Source organism: Anarhichas minor, unplaced genomic scaffold, assembly GCF_050575085.1.
Source record: "Anarhichas minor isolate MPS153535 unplaced genomic scaffold, ASM5057508v1 ptg000040l, whole genome shotgun sequence".
NCBI classification, from domain to species: domain Eukaryota; kingdom Metazoa; phylum Chordata; class Actinopteri; order Perciformes; family Anarhichadidae; genus Anarhichas; species Anarhichas minor.
Window position 1 is genome coordinate 1,247,411 of NW_027466486.1, and position 13,773 is coordinate 1,261,183.

The window sequence follows — 13,773 nt, forward strand, 5'->3', positions numbered from 1 at the left end:
AACAGAAGATTCATTTTATACAAACCTAACAACACATATTTAAAATACAACTTTTTCCTTGCGCTTTATGGTTAAATGTTCTGGAACATAACTTACAGTAAACAACAGTTCAACACACCCAGAGGTAAATACGTAATTATTATTAAATATTAAATAAGATAATTAAAACGAGATATTGCTGATAGCCCTACATTTTAAATATCTTCACAGTTTTGTTGTTGTTTTGTAATAAGATGGTCTGCCACTGTCAGTAATCACTCCCTGTCTCTCGTAAACTGATGGATAGTTAGGGGTTAGGACAGGGAGGTGTCAAGATATGTTAAAGATATGTTAAGTTAAAAGAAAAACAAACATCTTTCTAAAATGTGTGGCTTTCAAAATCTGTAAACTTACAAGAACAAACAGTTATTTTACAGTTTAACTGTTTTCTACCTCCGCCTTGTGGCAGTATGCTGCTATTGCTTTCATTTAAGTCTAATACTATTTTTTTACAATTCTAGTTTGCCACATGCACACATTTGTATTTTTTCTGCATATTTTTCCTAAAATAATTTGAATGACAAGGTGAAATTTCAAACAAATAATTTCCAGTCGTCTTCCTTCAGGTATCTTGGGAAGTGGCGGAGTAGGAGGCGTTACTTAGTTCTTAAACGACCAATGAGCTGCGAGTTCCTCAGAGTGAGCCAATGGGATGCAGCTATTTTCACTGAACGCCAATCAGCTGCTGAGCTGACTGAACCGGGTTCCGGAAGTGGTACAAATTCGCCTATCTTGCTTTACTTTGACAGCAAGCTAAGCTAGCTTCACACCACTGCTGACTGACCTCCGCTCCCAACATGGCTGGTGTTCGAGCCCTTGGTGCACTTTCCAGATTCCCATCAAGGAGATACGCTCTCTTCACAGGTATAAACTAAATGTATATAGTGTTTAAACATTAACGAAAATTAACGTGGAGAACGATACTAAAAACGTGATTTGCTGTGTGTCTTAGGTTGGTAATTAGCTTGTTAAACTAGCTCCAGAGCTGAATGGTGATTCATTCGCACAACATGATCGTTTTGGGTTTTTTTTCAGTAAACATATAACTCTATGAAAGATTAACCAAAATATTAAGTGAAACTTTTATGTTTTAGCGAGCTAACTTTAAGCGTAAACGTATCACCGTTTGTGCTAGCTAACGTTAGCTGGCTGCTACAGAGTCCTTGATTTATAATTAAAGTTTTAAATCGGACTGTTTGCTTCCACTTTTGACTCGAAGAAGCCTGTCGAGACAGTTTAGACAGGGATATGTAAACTTGTGCCATTGATACGCCATTGTGATGGCTGTACTGTCTCTGAATGGAAGGCGGAGAATGTAGGTGAAGGGTCATTTCTTCCACTGGGTTACACAGCATGGCCGAGACAGTCTGGGGTCATGCCAATATTATGTGAATATACATATATTTCATGTGTATGTTGTAGGAGGCCAGGTTGTGTTTAGGGCTCAATATGTTTTTGTTGTGTTAATATTACCATGAGGGTGAATCAGCTAGTCGATGTGCAGGAGGTTGGATGATGTGTGAAGTATGTTACACACATGTAATAATGTTTTGTTTCTGTTTTTTCCCTTTTAAACAGGTGGTACTTGTCGGACCTTCTCAGTAGCTCCTGCAATGCTAGGTAATTAAAAAAAAATAAAATCACATTTTTATAGTATATGGGTAAAAATAGGTCACCCTGTCTACTGACAATTATTTTCTCACTGTACACTATTTTCCTTTATCTATTTTTAGCTCGAACCCATGTGAACTATGAAGTCAAGGGCGACGTTGCCGTCGTACGGATGAATGACCCAAACTCCAAGGTGTGCTGCTCGTTAAACATAAATGTGATGGTTTACACCTCTGAATGGTGCCTCTGTGAAGTATGTGAACCTAATGGTCTTCTCTCCTTCTCCAGGTTAACACACTGTCGATCCAAATGCAAAGGGAGATGGCAGAAGTGATGGATGAAGTGTGGGCCAACGATGCTGTTAAAAGTGCTGTCCTCATCTCTTCAAAGCCGGGATGCTTCATAGCAGGAGCTGATATCAAGTAAGATAAATCTCATTAAATCCACTGCCTATTACATTTATTTCTTCTGTTATTTCTTGTAATCGATTTACTATGTAAATTGCACGTTTTTGTCTACCTACGACTTATATTTTGCATTAAGATCTTTTCTTATATTTTCCATGCCTTGTATTTTCTTTTGACGTGCTGAACATCTGTTAAAGTATGATCCAGGCTTGTAAGAATGCAGAAGAGGTCACCACACTGTCACAGGAAGGGCAGAAGATGTTTGAGCGGATTGAAAAGTCACCGAAGCCCATTGTTGCTGCCATTAACGGCTCTTGCTTAGGAGGAGGCTTGGAGGTTAATACAAATGATTTTCGCAACCAACTATGTTTGACTATATTGAAAATATTTGACTAGGATGATTGATCTTATCTAATGGGCTCTTTTTTTGTATTTTAGTTTGCCATCGCCTGCCAGTACAGAATTGCAACAAAAAGTAAGAAAACAGTCCTTGGTACTCCTGAAGTGATGCTGGGTCTTCTACCTGGAGCCGGTGGTACTCAGAGACTCCCCAAAATGGTTAGTGCTGGAGTTACACTCCCCAAATTTCCTCTTTGAATCACTTGACTTTATGTAACTAATAATATGTCACCATGAAACGTCCCCAGTTGAGTATTTACCGTAAGATCATTTTTTTGTATGACAAGTTTTCTGAAAATGTATGTTTAAATATGCAAATATGGGATTATTTAACACTAACTCTTGGTGAATTTAGGAGAAATCTACAGACGCAAATAGACAAAGTAGTAGAATGAAGACCTACATAAATTTGCCTGGGGTGTCTCCCTTTAAAGTACAAGAACCATGCAGTATGATGCAGATCATAATGTGTGAAAGTGTCCTATAGTAGTTGTAACGTAGTGTCTTGTGTCAGGACAAGACCTGAAATGGTGACGCTGTGAAGCCAAATAATCTGGTTAATGCTCATAATTGGTTTAAGATGTTTACGTGGACCTTGGAGATCCCGCAAACCGATTATTTCCCTCTGCCCATCATGTCTGGTATTCAGCAAGCCTGTCCTTCAAAGCGTAGGATTATGACTAACCTCGGTCCAAAACATGACAACAATGATGCACCAGTTCACACGTGTTTTCATTTATTACCTGTAGGTCGGTCTACCCAGTGCCTTCGACATGATGCTGACAGGAAGAAACATTCGAGCAGATAAAGCCAAGAAGATGGGGCTCGTCGACCAACTTGTAGACCCCCTAGGTAAGCTATCTCGACTCGCATGTAATGAGATTACATTGAACTGCTTCAAATGGGTAGTTTTCAAATATATCAACCTGTAGAGATTAATCTTTAGTGAGTAATTCACCACTTGATGTATTTTACTGTGTGGCCGTTGATCTTTAGGCTAGAATAAATTAAGATTGATCTCGTCGTGATTCTTCTTGCTATTTCTACTTGTTTTACAGGACCTGGGCTGAAGAGTCCAGAGGAAAGAACGATAGACTACCTTGAGGAGGTTTCCATTGAATATGCCAGAGGGATCGTGAGTAAGAAGATCCCTATCCGCAAAGAGAAAGGCAGAATGGAGAGTAAGTTTCACTGCATTTATTCAGCTTTTGACTCCTCTGTAGTCGTGTAAGTTCACAAATATCACCACTACACTCAAGAGTTGATGTTCTTTCTCCACAGAAATTCAAGACTACGTTATGAGCTTTGAGTTTGTCCGGAATCAGATTTACAAAACGGTCCACGGTAAAGTTATGAAGCAGAGCAAGGGGCTTTATCCAGCTCCTCTGAAAATAATCGAAGTAAGTAAAAACTCTCTCTGGGAAAAATACATGAAAACATAATTTTTTTTTTTTTTTTATTGTTTTGAAATATCTTGTCGTAAGCTACCAGTCTCTTTTGCCTTCTCTGCTTTGTTACTCATCATAGAATATTTTTAGAAAGTTGGTGTCATATTTAACATGACTTTTTTCCCTTCTCAGTCTGTAAAGGCTGGAGTAGAACAAGGCCCAGATGCTGGATACTTGGCTGAGTCTCAGGTAAGGTTCGTTGGCCTACATCATTGTCAAATATAGTATTTACAGTAATACATTGTAGAAGTGAGCATCACCAATTTTTATGTTCGTCACAGAATTTTGGTCAGTTGGCGAAAACCTCAGAATCGGGAGCCCTGATTGGTCTCTACCACGGGCAAGTTGCGTGCAAGAAGAACCGCTACGGAACTCCTCAAAGAGAAGTGAAGTGAGTGAATATCGCTTTTGCATATAGACTGAAACAAATACCAGGCAATGAACACGAGGGACGGGGTGTATACTCTTTTTGACACATTTACACTGATTGCAAGCAGAAGTCTATCCCGAGGCTTTGTTTTGGTGTAAAGGAAGTTTAAAGCTTTTTTTCAGGCGGTAGATGCATGTTTGTTTTTGTTGTTCACCACCAGGACTCTGGCCATCTTGGGAGCAGGTCTGATGGGAGCGGGTGTTGCCCAGGTGACTGTGGACAAAGGTGTGCACATAGTCCTGAAGGACACCACTGTGTCTGGACTGGCCAGGGGAGAACAGCAGGTTTACAAAGGGTGGGTTGTCGTTTAATTATTACCTGTTTCATTGAGGATGTTTTTCTTTACAGCAAGTTAAAGGGACACACCACCCCAAAATTTCTCCTCTTACCTTTAGTGCTATTTATCAATCTAGAGTGTGGGGTGAACTGTCCCTTTTTTAAGTATTCAATTCACATCCTGATTGTAAATTTGTGTCGATGTAGTTCGAGTCTAACGACAGAATAACCTTTCAAATCAGCAATGAATTTAAAGTAGTTGTAAATTGTGTAGCGCAAATGCGTTGGGACCTAACATCTGTGTCTTTATTCTAAACAAGGCTCAATGACAAGACCAAAAAGAGGAACATCACGTCATTTGAGAGGGACTCCATTCTGTCCAGCTTGACTGGCCAGCTGGATTACAGCGGCTTTGAAAAGGCCGACATGGTCATTGAAGCTGTGTTTGAAGACATTAACATCAAGCATGCGGTCCTGAAGGAGGTGGAGGCTGTAAGTGTGCTGCACAAAGAATGGACTTCCTTAGTTTTAAAGATCTGTCCGTGGTTTTAACATCTGCAGCATTACATCCAGGACAGTATTGTTGTGACTTTGAGCTAGAATCTAACAGACGTCTGTCTGCAGGTGGTTTCCCCTCACTGCATATTTGCCACCAACACATCTGCTCTGCCCATCAAGGATATCGCTGCTGCCAGCAAGAGACCAGACAAGGTTTGGACCTGTAGTTTAAAAGTGCTTCTGAATAAATAAATAAAAACGATGTTCCTGAATATGTTCTGTGTATCCGCAGGTGATTGGGATGCACTACTTCTCTCCAGTGGACAAGATGCAGCTCCTGGAAATTATAACCACGGATCAGACGTCAAAGGACACTACAGCCTCCGCTGTGGCGGTCGGCCTGAAGCAGGGCAAAGTCATCATCGTTGTCGGGGTGAGACTTCTTTCCCTGTGTAGTTACTAACTAATAAAAACTTTAAAAAAAGATACCAGCAAGTTGTAAAAGTGGTTGAAGGTGATTCAGCAAAATATCAATCATGGATTCATAACATTGTCGGACTTTAATTATATATTTTACAAACTTCTTTGCAGGATGGACCTGGGTTCTATACGACAAGGTGTCTGGCTCCCATGTTGGCTGAAGCAGTGCGAGTACTTCAGGTTAGTAGAATTACTACAGCTGTGATTAGTTCTGTGCTGTTGTAGTAGGATTTAGGACCGAATATGTTCAGCTCATTTGAAAAAAAAGCATATTCATCCTTCTGCTACAGCTGTTATACATATGATTAATTTACCCATTTGCAGGAAGGAGTTGACCCCAAGAAGTTGGATGCACTCACCACCAGCTTTGGGTTCCCCGTGGGTGCAGCCACATTGGCTGATGAAGTCGGTATTGACGTTGCCGCCCATGTAGCAGAGGACCTCGGCAAAGCTTTCGGCTCCCGCTTTGGTGGTGGAAATGTGGAGGTTCTGAAGACCATGGTGGACCTGGGATTCAAAGGTATGGGCGGTCACATTGAAGCATTGTGCCCAGTATTAGTTGAATAAAATGCTTTTATTATAAATCCTTGCTTCTTTTTTTTATCCTTAAGGTCGCAAATCTGGAAAGGGTTGCTACGTCTATCAGCCAGGACTCAAGACCAAAGAAGTGAACCCAGAAATTGGCGATATCCTTGAGAAATTCAGGATGACACCAAACCCTGCTGTGTACGTTAATGTTGAGCACTTGCAGAGGCAGAGATTTAAGACGCACTATGCACCGTGTCTTTTGTACAATGACCGTTATCACTGCAAGTATAGAAGTACATGGTGTTGAGTTACTTTACCAGGAATACAAACCTATTGAGCCATGATATTATATTACATTCAAACATATTTACGCTGTGGATCTTTTTACAGGTCATCAGACTCCGATGTGCAGTACAGGCTCGTTTCCCGATTTGTCAACGAGGCCGTGCTGTGTTTGCAGGAGGGCATTTTGATCAACCCGTTGGAAGGAGACATCGGGGCTGTGTTTGGGCTGGGATTCCCCCCCTGTCTCGGAGGTCAGAGTTCAACCGTAGTCTTATGAGCTGCATCCTCTGTCAATGAAAAGAGCATAAGGTGTCAGTTTGTCCTGTGTTTTATGTGAATTTTAAAAAAAACTAGGATTTAACAAGTTACAGCTATTCTGTGTGTTCACAGAATAGCTTTTCACTAAGAAATGAAAACGATCCCAGAGCAATATCCCTATTACTCATTCAACATGCACCCTGTGATAATATTTCTAACATGGCGTCTCACCACTTCCAGGACCTTTCCGTTTCGTGGACTCCTTTGGTGCCGACAAGCTGGTGGAGAAGATGAGGCAATTCGAAGCGGTCTACGGGAATCAGTTCACGCCGTGCCAGCTCCTCCTCGATCACGCAAAGGATTCTAGCAAGAAATTTCACAAGTGAATGACTCACCATGTGTGCCAGTAGCGCTTAATAGATCTGCAGTCTGCCACTAGGATGTGCCTGACATTTATATCACGAGTGGAGGGGGGGGGCAAACCTAATGAAAATACACTTATGTTGCCAGTTTATTAGGTACACCTGGGTAACACTAATGCAGTCTAATACAGCAGTCCTGAGTGTTGTATCAATGGTTTTAGCTGGTGCACCTAATAAAGTGGCGACTAAGTGTGTTGTGTCAGCAAAATTGGATGTTTCTTTTGTACTTTGACATTATTGATTTTCTTGATGGTAATGTATAGATTGAGAAGCAGATGGAGGCTAATTATTCACACATTGCAGATGTAAAGAGAATTAAAATATCTCCCAACTGGCAAATCAAATCTCCATTATTAATGAATGTCTACCAGTGTGGTTCAGCGGCTGGCTTTTGTTTTTTTGTACATTAAAGACGTTCTGGCCTCGTTTGAACAATGTTGTAAATGTGAAGCCTAAATAAAAAATTGTTATTGAATCAAACCTGCTTTTTTGTTGTTGTTGTTGTCAAGGTGCGTTCGAGTCTCAGGTGGAGGGTAATTTATCAACAATACAGAATGAGACCATGGCTGCGTACCACGGGGTGATTTTCGCTCCGCTCCAATTCGTTGCGCAGGTCACATGTCTGATTTCCATTGTCCGCAGAGCAGGGTGTGTACAGCTGGGAGTCTGTGTGGGCTGGGTCGGGACGGCAGGGTGTGTTTTCTTTTTTCCTCAGCATGCAGCATCCTTTTTTAAGTAGGTGGTGACATCGCTTCTTTTCGGAAAAGATGCTGCGAGTTCATCGGGATGATGAGAGCGGCCCACGTGGGGTGTGTCTGACCGCAGGACATTAAAGCACCTGAACGGAGAAGGAGCATCGCAGGACCCCGCCCGAGAAAAATGGCTTTTTAACGTGGTGACGACACTTTTTTTTTTGTTTTGTTTTATTATTGACCAAAATGCCTAAAGCCAAACATTGCGAGGCGGTCAGGGTGGTGGTCCGCTGCCGGCCATTCAGCAGGAGAGAGGAGACGGCGGACTGTGAAAACATCATGCACATTGATGACAGACTGGGGCAGATCACCCTCAAGAAGCCGAAGGCACCACCTGATGAGCCGATGAAAGTGTTCACGTTTGATTCCGTGTACGGCTGGGATTCAAAACAGGGCGACATCTACGATGACGCCGTGAGACCCCTCGTGGACTCCGTCCTGCAGGGCTTCAACGGGACTATATTCGCGTACGGACAAACCGGGACAGGTAAAACACACACCATGCAAGGGGTGTCAAACGACCCGGAGATGAGAGGCGTTATACCGAATTCATTTCAGCACATTTTCACCCAAATATCCAGAACTCAGAATCAGAAGTACCTGGTGAGGTCATCGTACCTCGAGATCTACCAGGAGGAGATCAGAGACCTGCTGTGCAGAGATAACAACAGGAAACTGGAGCTTAAAGAAAACCCTGACTTTGGTGTTTACGTGAAAGACCTGTCCTCAGTGGTCACAAAGAATGCCACTGAGATTGAACATGTGATGAACCTAGGCAACCAGTCCAGGTCAGTGGGGTTCACCAACATGAATGAACGCAGCTCTCGCTCTCATGCCATCTTTCTCATCACCGTGGAGTGCAGCGAAGCAGGGCCAGACGGAGAGGACCACATCCGCGTCGGGAAGCTGAACATGGTCGACCTGGCCGGCAGCGAGCGCCAGAGCAAGTCTGGTGCAAAAGGGCTGAGGCTAAAGGAAGCAGCCAAAATCAACCTGTCCCTCTCGGCACTGGGGAACGTGATATCCGCCCTGGTGGATGGGAAGAGCACCCACGTCCCGTACAGGGACTCCAAACTGACCCGCTTGCTCCAGGACTCACTGGGTGGCAACGCCAAGACGGTCATGATAGCAACAGTGGGGCCGTCGCACAAGAACTTTGATGAATCCCTGGCCACTCTGAGGTACGCCAACAGGGCCAAGAACATAAAGAACAAACCTCGGATCAACGAGGATCCCAAAGACGCCCTGCTGAGGGAGTTCCAGGAGGAGATTGCGCGCTTGAAAGCCCAGCTGGAGGAGCGAGGGATGCTGGCAAAAGAGAGGAGGAGGAAGAGGAATAGCAAGAGACTGAGCAAAAGCATAGCCGACATGGAGGAGGAGATGTTCGGGGAGAGGGATGCGGAGGTGTGGAAGGCTTTCGATGAGGAACCAGAGGTGAGACGCCGCGTGAAAGATGCAAGTGACTTCCCCAAGTCCATGACGTGCCAGAGGAGTGGTGAGAGGCTGAAGCACCTGAACGAAAACAGGAAGAGTTTGGTGGACATGCAGTGGGATCAAGACGCTTTGGAGAAGATCATTGAGAAATATAAGGTACGCGTGAAGATCGTAGTGTGTGATAAACGAGACACGGGTGGAACAAAAGAAATTTACATGAATAATTCATTTGATGTCTTTGTCCACAGGCTATGGAGAGCAAACTGTTAGTGGGAGGGAAGACTATAATTGATCACACAAATGAACAGCAGAAAACACTGGAGCTGAAGAGGCAAGAAATAGCAGAACAGGTATCTAAAAAACAACAACAACACTGTGTATATATAATGCTATTTGGTGTGTTTTTTCTTCTTATAAAACATACTTCATTGCACTAGAGGTGTGATGCTTGTGTTCATCTTTACCTGAGCTGAATGCTCTGTGTGATCTGCAGATAAGAGGAGAGAGAGAGCTGCAGCAGCAGATGATGCTGCAGGACGAGGAGACCTTAGAAATGAGAGAGACATTCTCCTCCCTGCAGCAGGAGGTGGACCACAAGACAAAAAAGCTGAAGAGGGTAAGACGACCCCACGCTGTTATCACAAAACTAATTAATCATAATTTGAGATGTTAAGCTTCCGATGTCGCCAGGAGAGGCAACGCTGGTGAATCCGGGTTTCTCTGGACGGAGCTCTAACTTCTTTAGCCTTCTGATTGAAGCCATAAGTGTGTGTTTTTATATCAGCATCTCCTCCAGTGCACCTTTAACTAACACCAGTAATAATAGAGTCATCTATTTCTGCAGCTGTATGCCAAACTGCAGTTGGTGAAGGCCGAGGTGAGAGATGTCTTTGATGAACACATCATCACCAGACAGGAGCTCGAACAGACGCAGACCGAACTCACCAGAGAACTCAAGTACAAGTGAGTAGTCACATCAGAGAGTGTGCTCATATACTGATCATCATCATCATCATCATCATCATCATCATCACGTGGCTTTATATTGTATTTACATCATACACATGCATTTAAAGACAGAGGAAGAGTTGACTAAACTTAATATTTAATTATGACAAGGTGGCATTAGCATATAGTTGTGAAATGTTTTCTACAAATAATTTCAGTTTCAACTTGAAAGTTGTGTAAAAGTTGTGTTGTACTGTATTTGCAGAAATATGGTTTATGTGACATTGGAGATATTCATTTTGATGAAAAGGACAATTTTAAAATTCATATATATTTTTGTTTGTTTTATGTTTTAATTAGAAGTCTGCAAACAACACACTTCACATGACTTTTCAGCTTACAGCTACTGTATATCTAAATACTGTTATGATCAAGTGACATTCTTAATTGGAGGTTTTTATTTGCAATATCAGAAACTGTAACCAGACAGGGAAATGTTTATTGTTAAGCAGTTTGTTTATTGTGCAGAGGATGACTATTATTAGATGCCTTATATTTGTATACTGCACCATTTTCCAGGGATAAAAAAATGTTGTTTTTTAAAATCTAAATGGAGGAACATATTTATACTACCGTTTTGTGGTCTGTAAGGTATATGAACTGTTTGATTTAGTTGTTGTTTTAAAGCTGGACTGCAGGACTCTTACATATAAAAGAATGTCCGTTACATTCGAGCCCTTGCTAAACAAGTTCACACGAGGCTGATTAAGCCCGTCGCCGCTAAGGAAAGCTCTTTGTATTTCACAGTATATCAGATTGTGATGTCTGCGGTGACTTTCCCTTGCTGGCACACGTATGCCTGCAGGTGAGCTCCCAGAGGCGCTCTCTTCAAGTCTTCCCGTGCATTTTTTTTTTACTTTAATCCTTCCTTTCTTTTCTATCTGGAGCATCCACTCCACAAACCTTTCTTTGGATTTTCCGCCTCCCTCCTACCTGCTGCTTTATACGTATGGTCTCTCCCGTGTGGCAGCTACTCTCCCTGCCAGAGGGAGGAGACAAAAGTTCTGCACTCCAGCTTTTAATGGTAATGCTTCCTGTGAACTCAGCTGACACGTTCTCCTATTTCCCATTGCAGATATCTCCTGATTGAGAACTTTATACCTCCAGAGGAAAAGAACAAGATCATGAACAGACTGCACTTTGACAGTGAGGAGGATCAGTGGAGACTCCAGCCGGTCATTCCATCGGAGAGGTCAGTGATTTCATTTAACATCGTTTAACATTTAAAGTGGTACAGTAAACTAATAAAAATCCTCCAAAACAAATCGTGAATGAATCACAAAGGGCATAGAACTGACCTACCGGGTGGAATCCATCACTGAAGCAGCAGAGATAGCCAGTTTCTGCACCATCAGTTTCCCAAATAGACCATGAGACAGTGCAGCTGTAAGGTATATTGTGTTTGTTTTAATTGCTTCTTAAAAAGTGGGCAACAACTTCAACTCTGCTTTGGATTGTGTCAGCCACAGTGTCTATTTTGGTGCAACCACTAGGAGTCACCAAAGTCAGAAGTTTTTCAAATGTACACAGATGGGCTGTAAAGCCACCTGACCCTAAATGCTATAGATAATGTATGCAGTCTGCCTTTCCGGTAAACAGATGTCTTTATAAAAAGAAAACCAGACACACATATTCGTCTTTCCTGAGACAGTTGGAGAGCTGACTGGAAGACAACACAGATAACAGTAATAATAATTAATAAAGTAACTATCTATCTATCTAACAGGGTTTTTTCTTCTGGTGGGAGCTGATCAGTTGACCATATATGGGGCTCTTGAGAAGCTTCCAGAAGCTTGAGTCTTAACCGCTATGTATGCATTAAAACTGAATGAAAATCCGTCTTTTCCCATGTCTTTCTCTCAGTGCACCCACTCAGTTCAAGAGAAGGCCTCTCTCTGCTGTGGGATACAAGAGGCCAATCAGCCAATATGCACAGATGGCTGTATCCACTGCAACTGGGGCCCCATGCAGATACCAGGTCAGAGCTCGGACATGTTGGCAGAAAGTACAGCGGAGAAAGAGATGTGAATATGTGGGCTTACGCACCCTGATTTCATGTTCACAGGCTCCTTCTTAGAGCTGGAGGATGTGAAGATGTTTGAAAAAATATGAAAATACTATACAAATAAAAGCCAGCACTCCAAAACTGGCTGGATTTCAAATAATATGTTTGCATATGTAATTATTATATTATAACAGCTTTACTTTTGTCTGTCCTGACAGGCTGAGAACATAATGCTGTTGGAGTTAGACATGTCTCCACCGACCATGTTCGCCTTGAACCTGAATGGCGCTCACCTGGAGAGAGTCTTCTCTCCCAGGCTGATGCGGGACCTTCTGGTAACTGTTCCCATTAGAGAGAGGAGCGCTGCATCGTCACGAATCAGGAAGTCCCAATCCTGGTGAGAGAACGGATGAGAACAGAATACGTGCTTAGGAGCGTTAACTCAGTTTAAGACTGCACATTGCAGTAGAAGAGTTATGTGAAGAACTGTCATGAAGTGTAATCATACTCCTATGTTGGGTCTATCCTAGTTATTGAAATATAGTTTTGAGCATGCATTAGTGGTGTCAGTTATAGAGGCACTCTCTGTCTGTATCTTTGCATGTTTTCCCCCTTCAGTTCATATATTTACTTTATATTTCTGTTGACCGATCTCCCCAAAAATATCAATGTTGCTTTCTTTTTAATACTGCATTTGAAATAAGTCCTTATCTGTGTTTTTTTTTTAATGGTCTACAGGTATCAGGCACCACAAGCAGCATCCATCCCGTCATCCTCCTCGTCCACCACTCTGACATCTTCTCCCTCTCGGAGACAAAGACCATCCTCTGCTGCCTATCTTCCGCTGGAAAGTCCAGATCAGACAAGCCCCTGATGTGACAACTGTGTACAGGGCTGACCTTAGTTCAAGGTTGTGCAAAGGAGTAATGGGGGGGGGGGTGTTCTGCCTTGATTTCACAACTTTTTTCTTGAGAAAGAATTACTTTAGTAAGCATGCATTCAACTTAACCAAGAACAAAAGATATACAGTTGCCTAAAAACCATCAAGTGTCTCTCAGTCTCCATCATTAGCACAGCCGAAATGTTATCATTTGAAACCAGAGATATATTAAATTATTTTAACAGTTTTTTAATTTTCAATTTGATAACATTTTCATTTACATTGTATTGAAATGTATCTGGTCAAAAAAAGTGGAAGGTGGTAACTGAGGGCCCCAACCACTGGGGGGCCACCCTGGTCTTTATCCTGTATGCTTGATGCATTGTTGCTTCGGTTTCTTGGCAATGTAATTGTGAGCCAAACAATGTGAAGAAAGCCTGCAATGCTCTCTTGATTAGCTGCCTTATTGTTTTTTCATAGTTGTGTAAATCGTGCAAAAAGTCCATTTTGCTTATAAAATAAACACGGACGTGATCTTGAACTGCCTCCTGTATTTTCCCCCAAGAGTTATGCGAGTTATGGTGCCGGTTAATTGCTAGTTGGCAGCTTTATA

The 13,773-nt window shown here is 42.3% G+C and overlaps 2 protein-coding genes across 2 annotated transcripts; both read left to right on the forward strand.

Annotated features, from left to right (window-relative positions):
• Positions 1–777: 777 nt before the first annotated feature.
• On the forward strand, positions 778–7,561 carry hadhab (hydroxyacyl-CoA dehydrogenase trifunctional multienzyme complex subunit alpha b). The gene is made up of 20 exons (XM_076107764.1): positions 778–903; positions 1,618–1,659; positions 1,773–1,843; positions 1,939–2,072; positions 2,255–2,393; positions 2,496–2,615; positions 3,206–3,308; positions 3,515–3,637; positions 3,738–3,856; positions 4,037–4,093; positions 4,186–4,295; positions 4,495–4,629; positions 4,931–5,102; positions 5,235–5,321; positions 5,401–5,541; positions 5,700–5,768; positions 5,913–6,108; positions 6,200–6,314; positions 6,507–6,652; positions 6,900–7,561. The coding sequence occupies exons 1-20, from the start codon at positions 837–839 to the stop codon at positions 7,043–7,045; spliced, it is 2,292 nt and encodes a 763-aa protein (XP_075963879.1). The 5' UTR covers positions 778–836; the 3' UTR covers positions 7,046–7,561.
• A 52-nt stretch (positions 7,562–7,613) lies between these two features.
• On the forward strand, positions 7,614–13,770 carry LOC142968045 (kinesin-like protein KIF3B). The gene is made up of 8 exons (XM_076107765.1): positions 7,614–9,423; positions 9,516–9,617; positions 9,761–9,883; positions 10,112–10,230; positions 11,351–11,467; positions 12,139–12,253; positions 12,499–12,677; positions 13,019–13,770. Exons 1-8 carry the CDS (start codon positions 8,020–8,022, stop codon positions 13,152–13,154), a joined length of 2,295 nt encoding a protein of 764 aa, XP_075963880.1. The 5' UTR covers positions 7,614–8,019; the 3' UTR covers positions 13,155–13,770.
• The last annotated feature ends 3 nt before the right edge of the window (positions 13,771–13,773 follow it).

What these genes read in the sequence shown, in the direction of transcription:
- hadhab (XM_076107764.1), top strand. Translation starts at nt 837, where the DNA reads ATGGCTGGTGTTCGAGCCCTTGGTGCACTTTCCAGATTCCCATCAAGG. An exon ending in AGTAGCTCCTGCAATGCTAG is followed by an intron (nt 1,660 to 1,772) that starts GTAATTAAAAAA and finishes ATCTATTTTTAG; the next exon opens with CTCGAACCCATGTGAACTAT. An exon ending in CCAGCAAGAGACCAGACAAG is followed by an intron (nt 5,322 to 5,400) that starts GTTTGGACCTGT and finishes GTGTATCCGCAG; the next exon opens with GTGATTGGGATGCACTACTT.
- LOC142968045 (XM_076107765.1), top strand. Translation starts at nt 8,020, where the DNA reads ATGCCTAAAGCCAAACATTGCGAGGCGGTCAGGGTGGTGGTCCGCTGC. An exon ending in AGATCATTGAGAAATATAAG is followed by an intron (nt 9,424 to 9,515) that starts GTACGCGTGAAG and finishes CTTTGTCCACAG; the next exon opens with GCTATGGAGAGCAAACTGTT. An exon ending in AGACAAAAAAGCTGAAGAGG is followed by an intron (nt 9,884 to 10,111) that starts GTAAGACGACCC and finishes CTATTTCTGCAG; the next exon opens with CTGTATGCCAAACTGCAGTT.